This window comes from Corvus kubaryi, unplaced genomic scaffold (genome assembly GCF_017639235.1).
Source record: "Corvus kubaryi isolate FWS band 111438036 unplaced genomic scaffold, C.kubaryi_AGA036_p1.0 37361, whole genome shotgun sequence".
In the NCBI taxonomy this organism is placed as follows: domain Eukaryota; kingdom Metazoa; phylum Chordata; class Aves; order Passeriformes; family Corvidae; genus Corvus; species Corvus kubaryi.
In genome coordinates, this window is record NW_024581118.1 from 1180597 (window position 1) to 1204720 (window position 24124).

At 44.6% G+C, this 24124-nt stretch overlaps 1 protein-coding gene across 7 annotated transcripts in view; it reads left to right on the plus strand.

Moving 5' to 3' along the window:
* Positions 1 to 24124, plus strand: part of HMCN1 (hemicentin 1) — a 179696-nt gene that overhangs the window by 117297 nt on the left and 38275 nt on the right. For 6 of the 7 annotated variants that reach the window (XM_042033801.1, XM_042033800.1, XM_042033794.1 and 3 more), the window contains 22 exons: positions 151 to 318; positions 2741 to 2854; positions 5300 to 5386; positions 5796 to 5987; positions 6718 to 6891; positions 7835 to 7948; positions 9375 to 9520; positions 11104 to 11254; positions 11956 to 12159; positions 13734 to 13847; positions 14671 to 14858; positions 15265 to 15361; positions 18235 to 18396; positions 18578 to 18691; positions 18812 to 19014; positions 19239 to 19320; positions 19434 to 19565; positions 19789 to 19938; positions 20974 to 21133; positions 21701 to 21825; positions 23219 to 23402; positions 23576 to 23673. In XM_042033801.1, the coding sequence (XP_041889735.1) occupies positions 151 to 318; positions 2741 to 2854; positions 5300 to 5386; positions 5796 to 5987; positions 6718 to 6891; positions 7835 to 7948; positions 9375 to 9520; positions 11104 to 11254; positions 11956 to 12159; positions 13734 to 13847; positions 14671 to 14858; positions 15265 to 15361; positions 18235 to 18396; positions 18578 to 18691; positions 18812 to 19014; positions 19239 to 19320; positions 19434 to 19565; positions 19789 to 19938; positions 20974 to 21133; positions 21701 to 21825; positions 23219 to 23402; positions 23576 to 23673 (3159 nt within the window). The remainder of the gene's footprint in view (positions 1 to 150; positions 319 to 2740; positions 2855 to 5299; positions 5387 to 5795; positions 5988 to 6717; positions 6892 to 7834; positions 7949 to 9374; positions 9521 to 11103; positions 11255 to 11955; positions 12160 to 13733; positions 13848 to 14670; positions 14859 to 15264; positions 15362 to 18234; positions 18397 to 18577; positions 18692 to 18811; positions 19015 to 19238; positions 19321 to 19433; positions 19566 to 19788; positions 19939 to 20973; positions 21134 to 21700; positions 21826 to 23218; positions 23403 to 23575; positions 23674 to 24124) is intronic. The other variant, XM_042033796.1, reaches the window with a different exon arrangement.

The window sequence follows — 24124 nt, forward strand, 5'->3', positions numbered from 1 at the left end:
TACTGTGTTGTTGGAGAGAGAAATTAAGGTTTAACCAAGACACCCGCTACTCGCCCTCAGTAAACTAATATTTGGGTGACACAATGTTTTGTGAGCAAAATGCATTTGTATTTGCCCTGAAGTATGGCTTTTCCTTACTCTTTGCTGTAGTTCCCCCAAGTATTGGTGGTTACCTGCAGCTGCCTGAAAACATCAGCATTGTGGAGAAGAATCCCATCTCCCTGGTTTGTGAAGCCTCAGGAATCCCCTTGCCAGCAATAACGTGGCTCAAGAATGGGTTGCCCATCAGCTTGAACAGCTCGGTGCGAATCCTCTCAGGTACAGAAGCTGGAGGGCAGATGGCAACATCTCATTTTGTCATGCCCAGAAATACACTCCGTTAGCTCTCCTATTTATTTTTCTCCACCTCTTCCTATTCACAGTTGTTTTACCATTTAAAGAGGAAAAATCTTTGAAAGAACAAATGACAAAAACCAAAGCATATCTTCAATTTCTATGGGTCTGTATATGAAACCAAAGGGAGCCTCAGAGATGAGTGCACGTAAAGCATTTCTGGCTGTGTTGTTTCTTTGACCTTGGGTTTGCCACTAGCAAGTAGAAATCTCGTGACATTAAGTTTTTATGGAGTTTCTAATACTCTGTGATAGCCACCGTGCAAAGCCTGCATCATGAACTTAGGAAAACTATCAGACAGGTATGATAGTTTGTGGTGTTTGCTGCCTAACAAGCATAAAACGGTGACACAGGTAAAGAGCTGGAAGATGTTTAAGAGCTCAGCTAAGACTGCATTTGAAGCTGATAAGCTTCAGGATATTTTAATCAGTGCAGCTTTTAACGTTACAGATAGTCCTGTCCTCTGCTTTCCCATTTTTGTGTATAGCATGTGGAAAAAGGAGTGGGTGTGTGATTATTTCCCAATATGAACCTGGCTCTTGGAGCTGCTGTGCGTTCCTTTCTGTGTCAAGCTGCCATCAACAAAAATAACATCTTCTGGGCTTGATGGTTTCTGTCCTGTCTATTTCTTTCTACACCCACACTAATCTCACCTCCCGGATCGCTGAGTTGGGAAGGAAGAGACAAAAAGATGTTTATTGTCTCTGGATGTTGGCTGTGTGGGAGGAGAAACATGCCTGGACTTGGGGCTTTGTTTTCCCCCAAACTTTGTGCTTCAGAAAGCTACACATTGTGGTAGTGAACTGTAACCAACATGGCACTTGGACCTTTATTTGTGCTTGTACAGCTGTAAAAAACAACAACAACAACAATCCTCCTCTAATTTTGAAGTTTAATACTTTGCCAAAGCAAAATTTTGGTTCTGTTGATTGAAAACATACTTTGCATTGCAGATAATTTCAGTGTGTGGACACACTGCTGGCAGCTTTTAGTCAGTTAATTCAGGTCATGGAATCACAGAATGTCCTGAGCTGGAAGGGACCCACAAGGACCATCCAGTCCAACTCCTGGCCCTGCACAGGACACCCCAACAACCCCACCCAGTGCCTGAGAGCATTGTCCAGATACTGATGTTTGCTTTTGATGATCCTTCCTGCATATCTTCTAGGAAAAATAAAAAAAATCCAGTGTACCCCACCTGCTTCCCATGCAACCTGTGCCCGAAGCTGCACATTGGCTTTAGGAAGGAGAAGAGCTTTTGTTTAGCCAAATGTAGAAGATCTGTCCTGCCTCAGCACTGGAGGCCTGGGTGTGCTCTGGTGTGTGATGCCAGGGAAGGTCGCAGTGTTCGGCAGGCAGGTTTCTGCTTCTGCTTTGGCCTTGTGCAGGGGTGGATGGGAGAAGGGATCAGGGAGACACGAGGCTGGAAGACCTGAGCCTCCCTCAGTCTCCCAGTGCTCCCTCCAGCAGGCAGGATTCCGTGGGCAGAGGCACATCCAGTAACCAGCTCAGCACTTTGTTCCTCCAAGTGCATGACCAGGATCATCACTTTCTGGGCTATGTCCCAACAGCGATAGCCACAGGCAGGAGCTGCCCAGGGCAGATGTGGTGTGGGTTAGGGAATGGTTACTGATGGGAGAGCTGCTAACCAGAAACTAGGAAAAGCTGCAGGCTGGCTGCCTGGTTTCACATTCAAATGCTCCCTGATGTGATTTCTGCTGTTCCTCTGCCAAACAGCAAGGAAAGAGAAGTTACTCTGCTATGGCACAGCAGGGACATTCCTGGTCTTTGGTCACACATACTTGCAAATCTTCCTTTTAAATGAACGTGTCTGTGCAAAGGTGACCTGACAACTACAGAGTTTAGAGGAATCTGTTCTTTGAAACCATTGCATGTAAACCAGTGCTGTTATCAGCTGTTACTATTATTGATGGCACAATTAATGCAAATGCTAGAAGGGAGAAGTGGAATTTTATTCCTTATCTATACATGTGAAAATACCTTAAGGGTACTTATAAACAGCATGTTTATAAAACTAAGCTTATTTTTGTGTGTAGATGTGTACACACATAAAAAGCACTGATGAGGCATTATTAGTTTTCCTGAATATTCATCTAGAATCTCAGTATAGCAAAGCACTCTTTGTGAGTGAAAACCCTGCTGTCTGAGGCACTGTGTGCTGTCCCAATTTCCTGCCCAGAAGTGTGCGTTGCAAGCACAATGTTTCTGCCACATCCCAAGTGCTGATGCATGAATCCCATGCAGGGGAGCAGGGGGTGTGTGCCCTGCCCAGCCCTGGGATAGTGCTGGTCAGAGCAGGACTCTGATGCTGTTTTGGCTGTCTCAGGGGGCCGGACGCTGCGGCTCAGCCCCGCGGGTGCGGCACACGAGGGACATTACACATGTGTGGTGACCAACACCGCAGGGGAGGCCAGGAAGGACTTCCACCTCTATGTCCTGGGTGAGTACCTGCTCGGGTTTGGGGCAGCACAAGAGAGGGGTTTGGACAGTAAGGGGGAGGGCATTCTGTATACTTTGCTGGTATTTAAAAAAAATATTATGCTGAAACATATGTCCTTAGGGAAAAAAATAAGTGAATTTGATACCACAAAAAATCAGGTTGTAAAGAGAAGCTTCTTCTACATGGAATCATAGAAACCTGGAAGGGCTTAATTTGGAAGGGACCTTAAAGCCTGTCTCATTCTACCCCCCACCATGGGCACCACTATGCCAGGTTGATCCAAGCCCTGTCCAGCTTGGCCTTGGGCGCTTTCAGTGATGGCACCCTGTGCCAGGGCCTCCCCACCCTCACAGGGAAGGATTCCTTCCCAATATCCCATCTATCTCTGGCCTCTGGCAGTAGGAAGCGATTCCCCCTTGTTCTGTCCCTCCAGGCCCTTGTCCAAAGTCCCTCCCAGCTCTCTTGGAGCCTGTTTAGGTGCTGGAAGGGGCTTCAAAGTCTCCTCAGAGCTTTCTCTTCTCCAGGATCAGCAATCCAAACTTCAATACAGTGGAAACCTTCAGTCAGCAGAGCCTTCGGTATGATAAAGGATATAAACCAGTGTGGAAGGGGGTGATCCTGCTGATGTACTTACACCAGAAGTTGTCCAGCAGGCTCTTTAGATGCTACTTGGAACCATTAATGTATTTTTTTATTACATTGCTTAGTTTTGCAAACCGGTATTCTCCCCAGAAAACACTACTTTTCAGTTTAGTAACTGTCATTTTTATCAATAACTGTCAGGCCTGGCACAGTGCAGGATTTCTCACAGCATTTCTGTGTAGAATTTTGTTCTAAGTTTCCTTTCTCTGAGGTGCTGAGCACCCTCATCCTCCCTTGTCTTCAGCTGACTTGGGCATATTCAGCCTGTAAGTGATAACTCCCATTCAAGTCAGTTCATGTTTATTTGATGAGCTCATGGAAGTGTGAGTGTGGTAGGATGGAAGAGATGGATAAACACTGGAAAGCATTCATTGTCTGACTGTTTTCTTTGGAGGGCTTTAGTAGCAGGGTGTTCTTGAGAGTTCTGGGAATCTCTATTGCATAGGCTTTGTTTGCCTTGAAGAAAAATGCTCAATGAAGCTGATTTCAAGTGAAAAATTCCATTGTTCAGTCTTCTCTTCCCTCCCCCCAGTAATTTCTTTGTCTTTCTAGAGGAAAGTTGCTGGAATGGGGCCTGACAGTGGCACAGAATCCTCACCAGTCACTGTCAGTGGGAACTGTACACAGACATGCCAGGGTTTCTCTGGGTTATTGTAGGAGGCACAGCAGTTTGCAGGCAGAGCTTGGTGTAATAAGCACAATATTTATGTATTTATATATTTGAAAAGGGTTTGGTGTGGCTTTGCCATATTTTTGAAATTAAGATGTGTTGACAACTTACTGTACTATTTTGGGGTCAAAGCGATGAGTTGCTGTCTTTGTTTATGAATAGTAGTAACGTTTGGCCTGACTTAAGTCCTGAACTTTATGATTTTAAGTTTTGTTTCCCCCCATCTGTTTCCTTCACTCCAGTTTGAACCCTTCATTAGTTACCACAAATCTGATGTAACATTCTTGTCACTGTTGACAATGAATTCTGCCTATTTCTGTGATTCTTACTTTTATAAAACGTTTGCTTCCAGCAGTGAGCTAGATTGCAAATAAGCTGCTAAATATATTTTAATTCCTTTCTTCTGAGGTCTTTTATCTAGGCTGAAAGTTTGCATTTTGCAGGATTATTAAAGCATAAATCTGGCTCCTTACTCTGACATTTTTGTTAAAAAACTTCCTGTATCTCCTGGAGATGGAGCTGCTTTCTGATAACTACAGGTCTCCTTTTCAGCCTGTTGCACTCCATGCCTGCTTTGACTTGTAGTGCCAGTTTCTTTTGGCCTGATCTACAAATGCCTCTACTTTGAAAGAAATAATGGATCACAGCTCTTAACCACCACAGCTACTCTCCAGCACCCTCATAACCTGCCCTCCTCATCCAAAAGCACAAGTTGACCAGGATTATTTGGAAACATGTCAGCCATACAGTAGAGTTTCCTTGCGTTGGGTTGGCTGTCTGGGGCATGAGATAGGTATTTTAGGGGTTTTATCTTGTATTTCCCTAGAGAAATGTAGTTTGTACCACAGCAAGGTGCCTTTAAACCTATGTGGTGTGTTCATTCCCATATGGAATTAGCTGTATTTGCAGAGAACACTGACAGACCATGGCACAGCATCCACTTGTTGGGAATCGGTTGTATTGCTCTTGGTTTTTTATGGCAGTTACTGTGTAACCAAACACAAACAATGGCGAGTTTGTTTTCCTAATCCTGTGTTCCTGGGCTCATCCCTCCTAGCAGGATCATCAAGCAGCCTGTTGTATTTCAGTGTTGCAAGGAATCCATGCTGATGTTTTCTCCTTGCCTGTTGCAGTGCCTCCAGGGATTGTGGGAGAAAATACACTGGAAGATGTGAAGGTGAAAGAGAAGCATGGAGTTACCCTGACATGTGAGGTGACAGGTAAAAGAACAGTTTATGATTTACTTTTGCTCATCAAAGCCATGGTGAGATCACTACTTGTGCTGCACAGAGTGTTTTTAATGGGATTTCAGTTCAGTGGGATTTTTAAATCTAAGATTTAACTGTGGTGCTTAGAGCAGGACTGAGCACTCCTTGTAAAGGTTGGATGAGATGAACCAAGAGGGATGTTGCTGTGATATTTCTTCTCCAAAGGCCTGTGGAATTTCAGAGGAGGTGTACATCACTTCAGGAGGTTCAGAGACTTCAGAATGCATATTCCAAAATCTCCCCCCACAGGATGTGCTTGAAAAGCACACCTGAAGCTGTATTTTCCTGTTTCTCAGAAATCTTGATATATCCTAGAGGTTATGCACCAGCTCATGTTTGCCATTTTCCCGACTCCATCAAGGGAACCCTGTGCCGCAGGTCACGTGGCTGAAGGATGGGCAGGCTCTGGCTGAGGCTGAGGATCCCAGGATCGTGTCCAGCGGGCGATCCCTGCAGATCTCCGAGGCGCAGCTCCCAGACACGGGCCGGTACACGTGTCTGGCGTCCAATGCTGCTGGGGACAGGAGCAAAACCTACAGCCTCAACGTGCTTGGTGAGCAGCTGGGCTGCCTCTGCCAGAGGAACAGGCAGTTTGGGGAGAAAGGGAGTCTCGCTGGAATTCTGTAGGGCTTTATTGACAGCAAGGCACAAGTTGCCTATGATTAGAATGTTACCTCTTAGTAATTGATAAGTGATAGTGGTTCAAGAGAAACACCAGTGCTGTGCTTTAGACAACAGAGCTGGAACACAGGGAACCATAATGGGATGTTGTCCTTATGGAATGGGTGGGACAGCACTTTATTTTATTGTGATTCAAGGAGGGAGCATCTGAAGAGCATTTCAGATTGTGATCTCTTCAGAAAAGCTGAAACCATCTGCACTTCTCATTTTGTTTTGTTTAATTTTCCATGAGGGTTATTGCACAATGAAGTGCAAACAATGGCGAGTTTGTTTTCCACAGCCTTGTTTCCTAGGCTCATCCCTCCTTCCAGGACCATCAAGCAGCAGCTCTGCTCAAGGAGTGGTGGCTGGATTCCTGGGAACCTGTGCTTGACAAAGGCATGGGTGGGAGTGAATTCCACTGATTTGGGATCACTGCTGACTTCAGAACAAGACATGAGACCAGCTGAATGTTGTCTGGGTCTGGGTTTGGGTGCTCCTTGTAGGAATGCCTCCCAGCTAGCTGACGCTGCAGCCAGATTCCTAGACTGAACAGGGACCAGAAAATAGGCTTTTCAGAGAGGGACTTTCCTCCCTGTGGTTACTGATTTTGTTGTTCCCAGTGGCTCCAAGCATTGTGGGAGCAGACAGCCAAGGGAATGCAGAGGATGTCACCGTTATCCTCAACAGCCCCACCTCGCTGGTCTGTGAAGCTTATTCCTACCCCCCAGCCACCATCACCTGGCTGAAAGATGGGATTCCCTTAGAGTCCAGCAGAAACATCCGCATTCTGCCAGGTAAACTCTGCTCTTATTGAGATATAACACCTAATTCTTTCATTGCGTATTTTTCTGTTACAGACTTCTTTAAAAAAATCAAAGGATATATTTCTGTTAAGTGCAATGCACTGGCACAGGGTGCCTAGAGAAGCTGTGGCTGCCCCTGGATCCCTGGAAGTGTCCAAGGCTGGGCTGGACAGGGCTTGGAGCAAGCTGGGCTAGTGGAAGGTGTCCCTGCCCATGGCAGGGGGTTGGGCCTTCATGGGCTTTAAGTTCCTTTCAACCCAAACCATCCTGGCATTCTCTGTACTTCTCTAGCACTTCCCATTCCAATATTTTTAAGTGCTTCACAGTTAACTGATTGTTGATTTATGTTTTATTATGTATTTATCCTTTTGTACCATCAAGCGATGTGATGGGAAAATTCATGTGAGTTAATGATGAATATAAATTACTTGCAATTAATTGTGGAAATTACATGGAGAGAGAGATAAATTAGGAGAGAGAATGACGTGGGATTTTTCTAGGTCATTAGAAGTTTGCCGTTTTTAGTTAGTAGAATAACTTTTTCCACCTCCACAGGTACTAGGGAAATGGGAACAAGCTTCAGAGCGAACACTGGAGTACTGTAGATGTACAAGTACCTTGCCTTGTTAACTGCAAGTGTTCAGAGAAAAAATAAATCCTGGCTAAATATGTTCAAGAAACTCCCTGCACAAATTTCTTGATGAAATTTCTTAACAAATTTCCCAAGAATCCATAAGCAACAGGAGTTGTGATCCACAGCACCGCCATGAATCATGCACTCATTTGTTACATGTGGTAGTAAGCAGTCAGGTTTTCTGCTCTTCTCAGGGCAGATTTTGGACCAAAGAGTTGGAAATATGCTGCAGGAAGTATTTAAATAACTGGGAAGCAAGAGTATGGTGTGGGTGCTATTAAAGGTTGGTGTCTTTGGCAGGTGGGCGGACCCTGCAGATCCTGAATGCCCAGCAGGACAGCGCTGGAAGATACACCTGCATAGCCACAAACGAGGCTGGGAGGGCTCTGAGGCACTATGACGTGAAAGTCTACAGTATGGCAATGCTTTCAGTCTTTGAAATTTGTTTTTATTTTGCGTTCTTCCATTTCCCCATTGCAGTGTTGTCTGTCCTGGTGAATACAAGGTTTCCTGTTAATGGCTTTGCTGAGCAAACAGCTGCATTAGCTCCTGGCATTGGTGGAGGAAAGACACCAGGAAAGTTGATTGTTGCATCCTTTGCAATGCTACAGTTGTGCTAAAAGTCTTCCTATCACCCAGGGGAGGACATTTTAGAAACACTGAAGTCCAGTTTCCTCTGAAATCCTTCTTTTGGTGCTGATTTTCAAGTCAAATGAATGCAGCATTTGACTGACAAGGGGAGATGTGAGCAGAGAATCTCTTGAGCACAGAAACCACTTTAGAAAAACAGGAGGGGGCCTCTAACATCTAGCGGGACACTTTCTTGAGGAAGGTAAAACAGGAGGATACTATTTTTATATCCTTCCATAAAATTCCATATGCACAAATGTTTTCCCATTCAAGTCTTCCCAACAGCACATTGTCATTTGAGCATCTGTACCTAAATACTCAATTTTAATGCTCAAACTCTTCATTATGGGCTCAATCAAGCATGATTTTTACCTTTTTTTTTAATTTCCCAGTCTGATTTGGAATTGGTTTGCTCCCTTACAGCAATCACACTGTTATTTAATTACACTAAATCCCTAAATAAGGTCCCACTGGATTTGGAATAATGAGAAGATATCTAAAGAGTTCATTACTGATGTGTGGCTATGTGGGAACCTAACGTCCTCCACCCCCCAGTGCCATTGCAACTGTCAGTTATTAGGATACCATTAGTATTAGGGGAGAATTTAAAAATTCCCAGTGGAAAAAAAGCATGGAAAATGCTCTGAAAGCATTTTACATAATTTCAAAAATATTGTGAGACCAAGCAGGGGGGTAGCTGAAGGATTTTGAAACATTCTATTTTCCTTCTGATTCAGAAAGAAACAGGATTTTGCAACACTGGGATTTCAGTGGGGTGGAAATGTTGAGTTTTGACCAGCTACTCTGAGTGTGGACTTGGGATCAAACATACGTTTCTGGGAATATTGGTTTCCATTAAAAAGTTCTTTAATGACTACAATACCCTGAACTTTATAGAATTGAAGCCAGGCATGTAATAATGAAGTGCTGTAGTTAGGTAGGGCTGTAGTCCGGTTTGCATGTTTAAAAGTGTTGAACACAGTTTTGTATATTTTTGTACATAATAACTGTACTAGAAATGGCTAAAAATACACATACATATAAAAAGGTAATAATTTGGCTGTGGGCAAGAGGCAGTTTATTGGGGGAATGCACTTGCTTTCCCTGACATCATCATCCAGGATCTCCTTTTTTCCAGCTAAGGTTGAAATGCTGCAGCAGGCAGTAAGCCATGACAGTCTCTCCCCTCTCTGCCTTTGTCTGTGCGCAGTTCCACCCACCATTGCCAAAGGGGATGTCTCAGGGACGGGGCTGTCCCCCAAGGAGGTGAAGATCAAAGTGAACCACAGCCTGACCCTGGAGTGTGAAGCTCACGCCATTCCTGCCGCTGCCATCAGCTGGTACAAGGATGGACAGGCCAGTCACAAACTCAGTTCCTTCCTCTTAGGGGATGTGGGACAGGGACAGCTCTGTGTTCCCTGTTCCTGGAAATAGCATCTGTGCAGGGCAGCAGGAGTCACCCTCACTCCCTGCTGCTGGCAGCATCACCCGCCAGCAACTTGGGGTGTTTGCTAGCACCCAGACCTCTGCAAATCGACATCCTGGCTTTTGGTGGGTGCTTGGCAGTGCGTGAGAGGCCAGAGCTGGAGCTTCCAAGCCTGGCACTGGCCTGTGCTGTGAGAGGGTGTGCCCTTCCTGGGAGGAGCATCCCATGGTGTGACCACAGGGCCTGTGGCTGTTGTGTAAAGCCCTCAAAGGCCCTGTTACAGATGGTCCCCTCAAGTGCTTCCCTTGCAGAAGTTGCAGAGCCTCCCCCTCGGTCCTGGCAGAGCTCACAAAGCCACAAGAGCATCTGGCCGCTCCGGGGGGGTGAGGCGTGAGTCCCGCCACACACAGCGCTCCATGGATCTGTCTGGAGAGCTCGGGAAAGGCAGGGCCACGGGGACACACAGCACAAGGAATGAATAAAAAAGGAGCTGTGGTACTCTTCTGTAAGAAAGGAGATCTGTTATCTCTTGCTTGAGCTGTTCCTGGTAGGGCACTCATCATGGAACAGCTCTTCCTGGATTTAATGAGCGTGCGGGAATAACCTGGATGATCAGCCTCTGGCTGTTTCAAGTGTGCCCTGCTGCTCTGGGATCCCTGGGAGTCCTGGTTCTATTGCCAAAGAAAAGCTCAATTTGGGGAGTTAAGAGGTCCCCAAAGGCAGTGGTTGTGCACAGCTGGCTGCCACTGGCACAACAGCTGCTGCTCCTTAGGCTGCCCTGGGTGAAAGGCTCTAATTCCTGTCCACGGACTAAATTAATTGTCCCCTGCAGGCCAGGAGTTCAGTGCTGACTCCCAAATCATGGAAGCATGGGCTCATGGCATGGTTTGGGTTATCAAAGCCCATCCAGTTCCACCCCTGCCATGGGCAGGGACACCTCCCACTAGACCAGGCTGCTGATGTAGATGAGCACATCTGATGTGTTCTGGATTTCTGGATTCACTGCTGACACACAGGCTGTGTCACTGCAGCCTCTGCTGTCACATGTGAGCCACATTCTGGCACAGGAACGTCTAATCCTGTGCTGCTGCTCTGTCCATTCTGTGTTCACACTATGTCCTTGCTGGGCAGCAGATCTGTAGGTTGGGTTAGATACGTTTGTTCACCTCACGGAAAGCTGGTAGTTTTCCGTGTACTGGAAGCTTGGCCAGTGAGTTCAAGGATTGGATCAGCCTGAGTGGATCCAATGTCACAAGAGCCCTGGCCCGATGGGGATGGCATTGCTCCCCTCAGCAGCATCCTGGGGCTAGGAGTGATGGAAAATCACATCCTTGAGGAGACCAGCCACCATGATCAGAAGGATGAAGATGCAGAGTTTCTGACAACCGTGAAAAGAAAATTGTCTCCAGGAACTTGGAGCTTGATTGAGTTTACTCATATTACTCCCACAAATCTGGCTATTTCTAGTGTGCGTTTTGCTGAGTATTAATTTTCATTTGAATTGACATTGCAGCCACTGCAGGGAGATGAGCATGTCCTGATCCAGGGCAGCGGCCACACCCTGCACATCAAGGAGGCCCAGGTGTCAGACACAGGGCGCTACACTTGTCTGGCCTCCAACATTGCTGGAGAGGATGAGCTGGAGTTTGATGTAAATATACAAGGTAAAAGGGTAACAAAACTCTCTTGGTAGCCTGCTTTTCTAGTATTCTGGGATGTTGGAATTAGTAATTTTATGCCCTTTATGCTTGTGTGGTCAAACCCAATGCTTTTGTGTTTTGTGTGGCTTTGATTTCAGGGTTATTTTGCTTGTCACTGACATGCAGTATTTGATTATTCTTTTATATGTTGTGTTTCTGAAGTCAGTGCTGTGACGTAGCAACTCTGATCTTCCTCTAAATGCCATGAAAAATTTGAATTTATTTTAAACTAAGATATATTTTATTTTTCTGTTTTGAGTAGTATTTAGAGGCCCCAGACATAAATATCTTGTTGGCCTACTGTGTGTAAATAGAAGAAAACAATCATGAGTAATTTCTGAAAATTTAGACAAAATGAGAGCTTGAGTGAAACCAGATACCTCATTGTTTAAGTATTTTTGTTGATGAATACCCTCTGTGTTTGTTACCAGGTCATCTTACACTGTTATTTATTACTCTTCAAAAAATACTCAGTAAATTGCTCAATTGTTCATTCTAGAAGAACTAGATTTTTCCTGGGTAACTTAAAGTGGGGGGAGGGATTGACTGAATACACTTTATTTTTATTGTTGCTATTGAACATTACAATACCTTCTCATTTCTTGACTTTAAAACCAGCTATTTCTTCTGCAAAATGCTAACATTTTTCCTCTTCTTTGTTGTAGTTCCTCCTAGCTTCCAAAAGCCTTACAGGGAATGGGAAGCTGGGAACATGGTGGATGCAGAAGGAGGTGGAGAAAGTAAAGATGTGATTGTCAACAACCCCCTCTCACTGTACTGTGAGACCAACGCTGTTCCTCCCCCTGTGCTCACGTGGTTTAAGGATGGGCATCCTCTCAGCTCCAGTGACAGAGTGCTCATCCTGCCAGGTGGGTGTTCAGCTGGCACTCTCTGGCCCTACATCGAGGTGATCAGAGGGATGGAGCTCCTCTCCTCTCCTGGGAGGAAAGGCTGGGAGAGTTGGAATTGTTCGGCCTGGAGAAGAGAAGCTTCAGGGTGACCTCATTGTGGCCTTCCAGTACCTGAAGGGGCCGACAGGAAAGATGGAGAGAGACAATTTACAAGGGGTGGAGGGACAGGACAAGGGGGAATGGATTCAAAAGAGAGTGGGTTTATATTGGATATTGGGAAGCAATTTTTGGCTGTGAGGGTGGGGAGGCCCTGCCCAGAGAAGCTGTGGCTGCCCCTGGATCCCTGGAAGCGTCCAAGACCAGGCTGGACAGGGCTTGGAGCAAGCTGGGCTAGTGGAAGGTGTCCCTGCCATGGCAGGGGGTGGCACTGGATGGTCTATAAGGTCCCTTCCAACCCAAACCATTCTATGATTCTGTGACTAAGAAATGGCCTTAGTGCTGGTATTTGTGTAGTAATGACACACTCCTCCCCTTCAGAACCCTTCTTTAATGTTCTTCTCAGACTTTGTTGGCTGGTTTCTCTCCAGTCCTTAGGCTTAAATTGTTTTCTTTAATTTAAGAAATAGTTGCTAAAATGGTGTGAATATTACCACTGAACTCCCACAGTGAATCATGGAATTGCAGAAGGATTTGGTTTGAAGGAATCACAAGGCCCATCTCATTCCACCCCCTGCCACAGGCAGGGACATGTTCCACTATCCCAGGTTGCTCCAAGCCTTGTCCAGCCTGGCCTTGGACACTTCCATGTGTTGCAAAATGAAATACAATGATACCTTCTCTCTGATGTGTTCCTGATTTATTTCCTCACTAAATTTGCTTTGACAAAAAGATAATTGGAGTAGAAAAGCCTCTTAACCAAGGAGTGAGGCATGGAAAACATGTTTGCAGCAGAAAAATGGCCATGATCTCCTACTTAAGCTCATGTGGGGAAGGGAAAGAGCTGCCTACAGTCATGAGTGTTGCTATGCAGAGGTGGTTTGGGATGGAGAGTTTAAAGGGCAGTGGTAAAAGCGTAACACCTGCTTGTCCATCTTGTTCATCTCTTGAGAGAGCAATGACAAACACTCCCAAAGTGTATTCCTAAGATGTCCTCTCCTTCTGAAGGTGTTTATATGGCTATGCTTTAATGAGGAATAGAGTGAAAAGTACCTCTAAAAGCCTCAGAAGTGAATCTTTTCAGTTTGGAACAGAATATTCTGTGCTTTTATTTCCTTTTGCCTGTTAGGTTCTGTGCCATCTTACTGAGAAATGTTTTTATTTTTGATAGAAGAATAATGCCTGGCTGCATATTGCTGCAGCATGTTCTTCCTTTATGTGGAATTAATTGCTCTTTTCTAGAATTTCAGTATGAGCATGGCTGCACTCCCAACTATCTGCTGGTGAAAAAAGTAGCTAGGAAATGAAACCCTTTAGTTACTTATGATTCAGAGCAAATGCTGACCATTCATAAATTCGCTTGCTCAGGTCTCTGGTGGGATGTGGTGTGGAGATGATGGAGAGTGCTTGATGCTGTCTTGGACTTTTGCTTGCAGGAGGCCGGGTGCTGCAGATCGCGCGGGCACGGGCAGGGGATGCTGGCAGATACGCGTGTGTGGCAGTCAACGAGGCGGGGCAGGACTCCATCCACTACGTCGTCCGAGTGCTCTGTGAGCTTCCCTTCTCCTCTGAGTGCTAAAAAAGGCTTCTGTAAAGTAACCAACCATTACTGCAGGAGTCCTTAGTGTTTTTAATGTTTATTTGTAAACTAGGCGTTAATGTGTTTAGGATGCTAGAGCTGTACAGCTGTACAGAGCTGTGTGATCCGAGTGTTGCTGTTGTAAGTTCAATGTGTGTAGGTTATTATTACAGGAACTCAGTTGTGTTACACCTTTCACCATTCACCAGAAGGAAAAGCATATGTAAAAATCCAGTTTTTATCTTGGTATCTCTTGTTCTCTCTCCAGCTTTCCATTGAGACTTTCCTCTCTCTTTTCCTTATTTTGGCCATCATTTTCCACAATACCTGCAGAACTCCCAAAGCCTGAAGGGAATTGAGGATTTAGATTAATGAATGCCTGCCCAACCATTTTGATGACTTTTTGTGTCTGTGGATGTACTCAATGTTTTAGCCTTGGGAAATACTTAACTTCTTTACCTATATGACTGTGTTATACCACTGAAATACTGATTTATTGTTGCAAAGGGGTCCTGCCTTGGAAATCATCTTTTATTTTGATGGCAAAGAACACGGTAGAATAACTGGAAGATGGGTTTTCACCTCTCCTTCTCTCTGTGTGCTGTGAATAAGTGTAGTTCTGCTGCAGTCCTTGGAGTTATACTGAGTTGTTCCAGCTGAACTACTCATGGGATGGCTTTATCTTTCACTGGATTCACTGGAGATTTCACTCCTTCCTCCTGCAAACCCAGTCTAATCTCACAAGCACCTGAGAGGTGCTGAGGGAGTGTTCTCCTCACCTTTGCTCCCTGCAGTTCCCCCATCCATCAGTGGGGCCGACGGGGACCTGCCTGAGGAGGTGACTGTGCTGGTGAGCAAGGAGGCAGCCATGGACTGCATTCCCAGCGGGAGCCCTTCCCCAAGGATCACCTGGCAGAAGGATGGCCAGCTCCTGGCAGAGGATGACAAACACATGTTTCTGTCCAATGGAAGGAAGTTACAGGTAGCTCATAGTGAAAAACTGGTTTTTGGCAGGAAAAAACTGTCTGGTTCTGCTGAGTAGGAGGTATTTTCTTTCTCCTACAAGGTGCTGCAAACATAAGGAGTTTTGTCCCTTGTTCCTGTCCCTCACCTGCTGCTTCTCACTCCCATGTAGTTTCCTCAGATCCAGCCATTTGTGGGATGATGCTGTGAACCACATCAGTGAAATCACTTGCTTTAAAATATTATTGACTTTTTTTGAGAAAATAGTGAAAATAGTTCTGAAGAACTTCCCTTCCCACTGATGAATGAAATTGAATAAAACTATGAAAGCAGAGAGCTGGACTTAATCCTCTCCACTTGCTTCTTTGGCAGTGAGTTGTCTATATATTAGCTCCACAGCCATATTTTGTCTTTTTTTGCCTTAGATTTTGAATTCCCAAATAACAGATACTGGCAGGTATATCTGCATCGCAGAAAACATAGCTGGAAGTGCCAAGAAGTATTTTAACCTCAATGTTCACAGTAAGTACAGTCATCGATAACTTCTGTCTTTGTCAAATGCTGGTTTAGCTTGGCTGTGTTATTTTTAGCAGAGTGCTGAGACCCGCTCAGCTTCATTCATGTGAATATCCTACTGGGTGTGATGGAGATTCTGACAGACCAGAACTCAAATACCAGTTTAAAGTACCTTGACAACACATGGCTCTTGATAACACGTGGCTTTAGCTCCTCAGGCGTGTTCCAGGAAGGTGGGAATTGTCATTGAGGCAGCCTGGTGTGGTGGCTGCGTTCTCCCTGGTAACGGTTGCTGAGCCCTGGAATCATGAATTATAAGCAGGTTGGATTATAGTCTGTTTTGATACATTCAGAAAATGCATTTTTCAAAGAAATTAAAGATAGAAAATGTTAAACGAAGATACACAGCTTGTAAAAGCTTGGCTTTTAGAAATGTGCCCTTTGAGGTTCCTGTCTGTTCTCTATTTTTGGTTTTCTTGTGGGGTTACAATAGGTTTAAAACAAATGTTGGCCTTAAGCATCAGAAGCCTAAACCAAATACAATCAAGACATTTTTCATAGAACAGTCTCCACCACCTTCCCTTCCCTCTCCTGATAATTTCAGAAAATCAGGACATTTCTAAGTAACATTTCAGAGTAAACCCAAACTTCCCCTTCTATTTCTGCCCACTTCCAGCTTTCCATCCTGAAGAGCAAAGAAGCGTCATTACCACCAATTCCTCTGCACCATTCCATGTTTCAGCCTGCCAAGGAATACTGGCAGCTACATCTTTATCTGCTTTATCTGACAGAAAACAAGGGCTGTCCTTTGTCCCACCTAAAGACAATACCAGGAATGTGAGGAATCAGCTTATTGCACACAGAATAATTGCATTTTTCCTCTATCACACACGCAGCAAATTTACCTACTACGTGGCACAGATTTATAGCACTTTTTGCCACTCAGCAATGCATTTAGCCAAAAACAGTGTTGTCATGGGAAGCATTTGCCCTGGAGTTGTTCTCGGAGAAGTTATTTTCTTTCAGTGGAGTCTGTCCAGATTTCCTGATGTGTGAGTTTTGCTTTTAAATCAAAATATTTCACTTTTCCTGACATTTGTGTTTAAATTTAAACTTCTGTCTTCAAAATATTTGGTTTTAGTGACTATGGCTTAATACTGTCCCCTTAAAAGAAATATTTGCATGAAACTTCAGTTCTAACTCAACGGTATTACCAACTTAGGTCTATTTTTCTTAATGCAGTTTAATTTGAAAAATTAGAGTGTAGCTGTTCAGGAAAAGACCACACAGGGTGAAGCACTAAGGAAAATGCATTATCAGTAAGCAGCAGGATCTGTGTTTTGTCAGTGTCCAAAAAAAGGCTATTTCCCAGCATTTTTATGTGTTTCTAATGGAAGTGCTCTCATAAATTTAAATAAAATATTGAAGATGATGCTCTTTATTAAGTTGAAAAATTAACTTCTGGTCTCCAAGGTGAGTAAATAAAACTAATATAACACCTTTTAAAGCATAGGAAATAAGCACCCAGATTTAAATAGGGAAATAATAGGTAATTTTCATGCTGAGTGCTATATTTGAGCCCATGATGGTGTCCTTATGCACATACAGATACATTTGCATGTGCAGATTGTCTGTGGTGCATTTGTGGGTGTCTTTTGCTGCAGAAATTGAAATCCACCACTGACACAGTTTAAGCAGATTTCATTTAAGACAGCTGAAATTTGGCCCTGTACATTAAATTACCCACTGCCAATAATCACATCTGTGGGAAAGGAACTGTAAAAGTAAATAAATATAAAAAGCTATCAAATGTCATCAGATGAGAATCCTCCACGTGCTCTAGTGAACCATTTTATCCTCTTTATCAGGGAAATATCCTTCAGTTATTCCAAGCTGAAAAATATGGACCAAATTCCCCATTTACGTGGACTCCGTTGTTTGTGCAGTGCCCAGAGGAGCCATAAACTTGCCTTTATGACTGGTTTGTGTCACTCAAGTGACAGCAAACAGCTGGAGCCTTTCGGGAGGAGATGGGCCAAAATACTTCAACATTTCTGTCTTTGAAGAGGAGGATTCCATGTGTTCTTTGAAATGATTTTTCCACCCAATAGAGCCAAGAACATGCTTTTGCTTTTCTCTTAAGTGTTTTATATATCCCCACTGCAAAAACATGGCAGCTAAAGCTTGGGGGTTATTAAAAGGAAGAGATTTACAGTTCTTTCATTCTAAATCGTTCTTGTAGAAAGGTCACATGTCAAACTATTCTTGATTTAAAAATCCTGGGACTTGTAAGCTTAAGGAATGCACCCCCTGGAGCAATGATGTGTGCCAGGATTTTCCAGTGCTTAGCTCACTGCTAAGCAACAGGTTTGTCTGGTTGACAGAACAACTCTGAACTGTGTCAGAAGGAATCAGTTTGGGGTCTCTGTGGGCAGAAAATGGACTGTTCCAGAGAGAAATGGAGCAGCAAGAAATCAGGAATAAGTGATAGTCATCCTACATATCCTGCCAATGGGAATTTGCTCTGTCCTGCCTCACACAGCAAATGTCCAATGACCAGTGTTACAAAATTGGCAGTGCATCCTCAGGATCTTGGGTAAGTTCATTAGCCCTCCCAAACCTCCAGCACAGAAGGACTGCAATTGAAATAATTGAAAAGTTGTGAAGTATAGGAGCAGGAATGACCATTAGTTTGGTTTGTCATATTTCCAGATGGATCCAAAAAGCAGTTGGTCCATTCATAGGATGTGAAAGATTTTTGCAACCTATCCCTTTGGCAAAATGCAGCAACTCAGCTTTATTGTAGTAAATCGGGGTCTTGTGGGGTATCCTTTGCTGATGCAGTGATAGATGCTATTAATGTATTTTTCTCTCCACAGTTCCTCCAAGTGTTGTTGGGACTAACCCTGAGAATCTGACCGTGGTGGTGAATAATTTCATCTCTCTGACTTGTGAGGTCATGGGCTTTCCACCTCCTGATCTCAGCTGGCTCAAGAATGGAAAGCCTGTCAATTCAAATTCCAACACTTTCATTGTGCCTGGTGAGGAATCTCAGCTATTCTGCAGCCTTCAGGCTCAGCTTCTGTCTGATTTGTCTTGATAGGGCCCATTGCCACTCTTCATGGGACACAGTGTCTGTGCTTAGCCTGCAGTTCTAAACCAGCCTTTGGGATTGACACAATCACCACAGAACAAATCTCCAGCCTTCTCTCCTCGCTCCAGGTGCTCGGACACTGCAAATTCCCCGAGCCAAGCTGTCAGATGCTGGAGAATACACTTGTACTGCCAGGAACCAAGCTGGGGAAAGTCAGAAGAAGAGCTTCCTAACTGTCCTTGGTTTGTGTATTACCATTTTCTGAAATAATATCTATGGCTTGGAAAATATGGGGAGGTTTATCTGCTTTATTGGGTTGTTTCAACAAAACAAATGCAGAACTAACTGAGCTCCTTCCCCAGTGCCCCCGAGCATCAAGGCCCGGGGGGGAGCGTCAGTGACAGTGCTGAACGTGCGAGTGGGCACCCCAGTGACCCTGGACTGCGAGTCCAATGCCATCCCAGCCCCGGTCATCACCTGGTACAAGAACAGCCACATCATTCCCAACTCTTCCGCCATGGAGGTCCTGGCAGACGGGCAGACCCTGCGGATCAAGGCTGCAGAGGTGGGCCAGGCTGCAGGGAGGCTGCATCTGCCAGTGCCAAGCAATTCTTTCAGTCTGTAGTGGTGTATTTTACTTGCTGCACACAGGAGATGTGTTTGCTGGAGGCTTCTTGTCCTGTGAGAAACAACTTGAGTCAGCAGAGGCACAGGCTGTTAATGTCTCTAAACTGTAGCTTTAAAGTAAGACTCCATGATGATTTCTCTTAAAACTTGCTTTTATTTTAGGTTTCTGACACGGGCCAGTATGTGTGCAAAGCCATAAATATTGCAGGACGAGATGATAAAAATTTCCATCTCAATGTTTATGGTGAGCACCTTCTGTATCATCTTCAATAATTACTGTAATAACATAGACTTTGCAGGTTAGGCAATTCAAAATCAGTTTACATAACATTCTTCCTGCTTCAATTCAATTCACAGTGCCTCCAAGTATAGACGGCCCTGAGGAAGAGTTGGTCAGTGAATCCATCAGTAATCCTGTCACTTTTGTGTGTGATGCTACTGGAATTCCTCCACCCACATTAGTGTGGCTTAAGAATGGAAAAACAATAGGTAACATTCTCTCGTGCTTTTTACTCCCCTTTTTCCCCTCTTTGAGGCCCCACTTTGCTGTTTGCTGTCTGGTTTGTGTTTCTTCTTCATCTGTCTCTAGACAGACTCCTATGAGAACTGATTAGAATTTTTGTTTTGAAACTTTGATGGAACAGTTTCTCCCAAAAGAGATGTTTGCTCCCTGTGGTCTGGTTTGGAATGATGACTTGTTTATGTCTTTCAGAAAACTTGGATTCTCTTGAAGTTCATATTTTATCTGGTGGAAGCAAGCTTCAGATCGCTCGCTCTCAGCTCCTGGACAGTGGCACCTACACATGTATTGCCTCCAATCCAGAGGGAAAAGCTCAGAAAACCTATGTGCTTTCCATCCAAGGTAAGGAATGGGGAGGATGCAGGGAGCAGGACTGGTGAACATCGGGTGAATGTGACACTGTGCTGGAGACACTGAGATCACATAACCACGTAGAAAAGTGGAGAATTTGGACTGTTGTTTTTGTAACCAGAGGTGAGAGTGGTTGGAGAATTCAGTACTTCTGGTCCAAAATTTGCATGGAAAAGAATATCCTTAAGCCCGGACTGTGGAGCTTGAACAGAGTTGTGCAAGTTGTGTGTGTCTGTTGCTGGTCACATCCTTCCTCCTGCTGAGCACTGGAGCTGCCTTGGTTGGCTGTGGAGCAGCACACAGAGATGGATTTGGGAGCAGTGGTACCTGTTGTGCCACAGGAGGAGTTAGCAAAGACCTACTGCCAGAATTTCCTTAGGAACACTGCACCTCAAATGACAAATCTTTATTTGTTATGGAATTGTCTCCTGCCTTGCTGTGCATCACCCTTGGTCTGCAACTGTTGTGTTTTCCTCTGTTCCTAATGACTCATCCCCACTAATTGCACTGGTGTACCCCTGCCTGCCAGTTTTTCCCGGAGTCTGGGAATGGAATGTCAAGGTGGTTGTTTGATCAAATGTGTCTGAAATTGCTTGAAATGCTCAAAACTTCTTAGTGGGACTGACAGTCTTGACTTCATGGATATCAGGACTGTCAGCCTTGTTCCTTGGGAATACAGGCTGGAAATGACTTTGATTAGGATGTAATTAGTGTGGCCGTTCACAGGGCTATGATGATGTTGGTCACAGAATCGCAGACTGGTTTGGGCTGGAAGGGACCTTAAAGCCCATCCAGTGCCACCCCTTCCCATGGGCAGGGACACCTTCCACTAGGCCAGGGTGCTCCAAGCCCCATCCAACGTGGCCTTGGATACTTCCAGGGATCCAGGGGCAGCCACAGCTGCTGAGAACCTGCCCCAGGTGCTGCACTAAATGCTGGTGCTCACAAGCTACTGCAGTGTGGCTGTTTCTAGTTCAGGTTACGTTTCTTGCTGCTGAATCTCTTCCCTCCATGGTGCATTTCCAGTTCCTCCCAGCATTGCTGGCTCTGAGATGCCGAGTGAGGTCAGTGTCCTCCTGGGACAGAGTGTCCAGCTGCTCTGCAGTGCCAGTGGAGCGCCCACCCCAGACGTGCAGTGGCTGAAGGATGGAAAAACAATTGCCAGCGATGATTTGCAAAGAATAAGGCAAGAAAAATAAGCAGACACTGCATTCTCTTTTATAATTTTAAAGCTCAGAGGGCCCTAAGGAGGGAGTGTGAGGAGAGTTGAACTGGAGCTTAGCCAGGTTAAGAACATCTCCCTCCTTAACTTCTATAAATCAGGTATAATTTGTTAGTACTTCAATTTTTTAAAATTTTGTTTTCTTAACAGAGATAAGTATATGATATTGATATCTTTCTCAGTTAATAAATTCCATAAAAGTTCATCAGCTTCATCAAAGTTTGTTAAGGTCATTAAGTTCCTTTGGAGGGGAAAGATCTGAGCCGTGGAAACATTTTACTTGATGCTTTTCATTATGGGCCCTTCAAAAGCCTGGCTGGAGTTGAATTTTAAAACAAAGTTAAACAGGACATCTCTAGGAAAAACTTCCTAGCCTATCTCTAACAATAACATTTTGCAAAACACAATGGTTCTCTCACCAAGCTCCCAGGAGCATAGAGGCAGTTACTGAAATGTCCAGACCAGACTGTTGATTTGCCAGGTCAGAGGAACACTAAACAAACTCCCTGTGCTTTGTGATGCTCCTCGTAGAGTGAGTCCAGATGGCAGCACATTAAACATCTCCAGAGCTCTCACCTCAGACACAGGGAAATACACTTGTGTGGCTACTAATCCTGCAGGAGAGGAGGACAGGATTTTCAACCTGAATGTATATGGTGAGTTCTGCCAGATGTGAAACCCAAGATCTGCTCCATAATCCCGTCCTTGGGAGCATTCCCAAGGGAGAGCCCAAAGAGGAGTGCCTGTCTGCAGTGGAATCCTGCATGCACGTGTTTCCAATTGCCTGTGCTGCAGATATTACACAGGATGCTCTGTCAATGACAAAAGGGTTGAAATTGCTGGTAAATGTGTTTTGGGATAAACAGGAATTAATTCCTTTGGTGGATTTCATAATAGAGGGATTCTGCTTGTAGTGAATTTTTATTTCTTGTGGGAAAAAATATATTGGGGCTGATTTCCTATGACACTGCTGTTTTGTTGTATTGTCTTCCCTAATTCCAATCAAAGCACATCAGCTCAGAGCAGAGAACTGATAGTTAAAGGTCCCGAGGGTTTAAAAATGAGGGAGTGTTGGAGGAAATTGCACAGTTTGACACCCAGCAGATAGTGAGTGTAACCCTTTAGCAGCACAGAGAGTGGGTATTTCATGTGAAAAATGTGCTCATTAAGTACAGTGGAGGGGAGAGGGGAGAGTTCTGCCCAGGCAGGATCTCACAGCAGGGTGGCTGTCTGTCCCACTTACACAGACTCAGAGTCAGTGGGAACACAGGCATGAGTAGAGCAACAAGGGATGACCTTTGGTATCATAAATAACAGGCCTGAATGACCACAGCACATCTTTTAGGGACAGAATGGCTCTGCACAACAACAGGGAGTTTGTGCTCAGTTTGTAATGGTTGAAGTTCAAGCAATAACCAACTTAAAGATCTTGTTGGTGTCACTGTGACAGTGAGTGATGGGATCCTAACTGAGCCAGAGCCCGGAGCTGCACCTGGCTGGGCTTCTTTGTGTAGTGAGCCCCCAAGGGCATGGCTTTCAAACTAACCTGTGACCCCAAGGAGCCCCAAGGCAGCAGTGAGTGTAATCAGCCAGAATACTTACCTAGGCATTTTGAACTTCCTCTGTTTAAGAATGAAGTCAGAAGATGCATCCAGACATCAATAAACTAACTTTCCTCCTCTGTGATTACTCTGTATTTAAGATTTATTTAAGGATGTGAGTTTGAGTGGTCCCGTCTGGCTCTGGGTTCAGCCCATCCCTTCCTGCACTGTCCTCTCCCCAGGAGCTTCAGGCCCTGAGCTCTGCCTTTTTTGCCACAGGCTGGCAAATCAAAGATCATTCTACTGTCATTGTATAGTGCCTCTGATTTGAAATACGTAAATGGATGGCTTTTAGTGCTCAATGTTATTGTCTGAGGATTTACTGTACAAAAAATGGGATCTTCTCATTGAATTACCAGTGGGGCATTAGGGGCAGGATTTCCTGCAAGGTGGAATGGTTTCAAGAGCCTGTTTTAATACATTCCTTTCCGTCATTTACAAAATGCAGTTCCTCCAACGATAGCCAATAGTAAAGACGAAGCAGAGGAGCTCACTGCCCTTTTGGACACCTCCCTAAATATTGAATGTGCTGCTGCTGGGACCCCCCCACCACAGCTCCACTGGCTGAAGAACGGCCTCCCTCTGTCTGTCTCCTCCCAGATAAGGCTGCTCTCAGCTGGGCAGATCCTCAGGTTGGTTCTCATTTCTTTTAACTAGCTCACTTTCTGTTCTCTTTTGCGGTATCAGCATAATTCTGCTCTATTTTTGGAAGCAAGAGTAAAATTTGATCCAAACCATGCCATAATAAAGGTAACGTGTTCCATGTATTCCATTTACAGCTTGTTTAAATTGCTTTTTTCCTTAGGCTTGCCCGAGTGCAGATATCTGATACTGGAGTGTACACTTGTGTAGCATCTAACAGGGCTGGAGTGCACAACAAACACTACAACCTGAGAGTTTTGGGTGAGTGTCTCTGAAATGCCTTATGTAAATAGTCTTAGTTCTTAATTTCTTAAACCTGCTCTTCAGCTTTCTTTCTCACCAACACCTTGTCACAGCCACCCACAAGTATATCTTGGAGGTAATCACTGGGGAAATACTAACCTTTTTAAGTGTTGGGGATTTTTTTAAAGTGGAAAGTATTTTAACCCTAGAAAGTCCTTACCAGAATTACCACCCATAATCATAAAATCATGGAGTGGTTTGGGCTGGATGGAACCTTAAAGCTCATCTAGTTACAACTCCCATAATGTGTCACAGGTTTTTTAGAAAGAATAATATTTAATTTCTAAGTGAAGTTTAGCACAGGAATTTAAGTGGGGAAGTGTGGAAGGGCACCTGTTCCTGCTGTTCTGTGCCCAGAATACCCCTGAGCTGTGTGTGACAGAACTCTGTCCCCCTGTCCCTGAGCTGT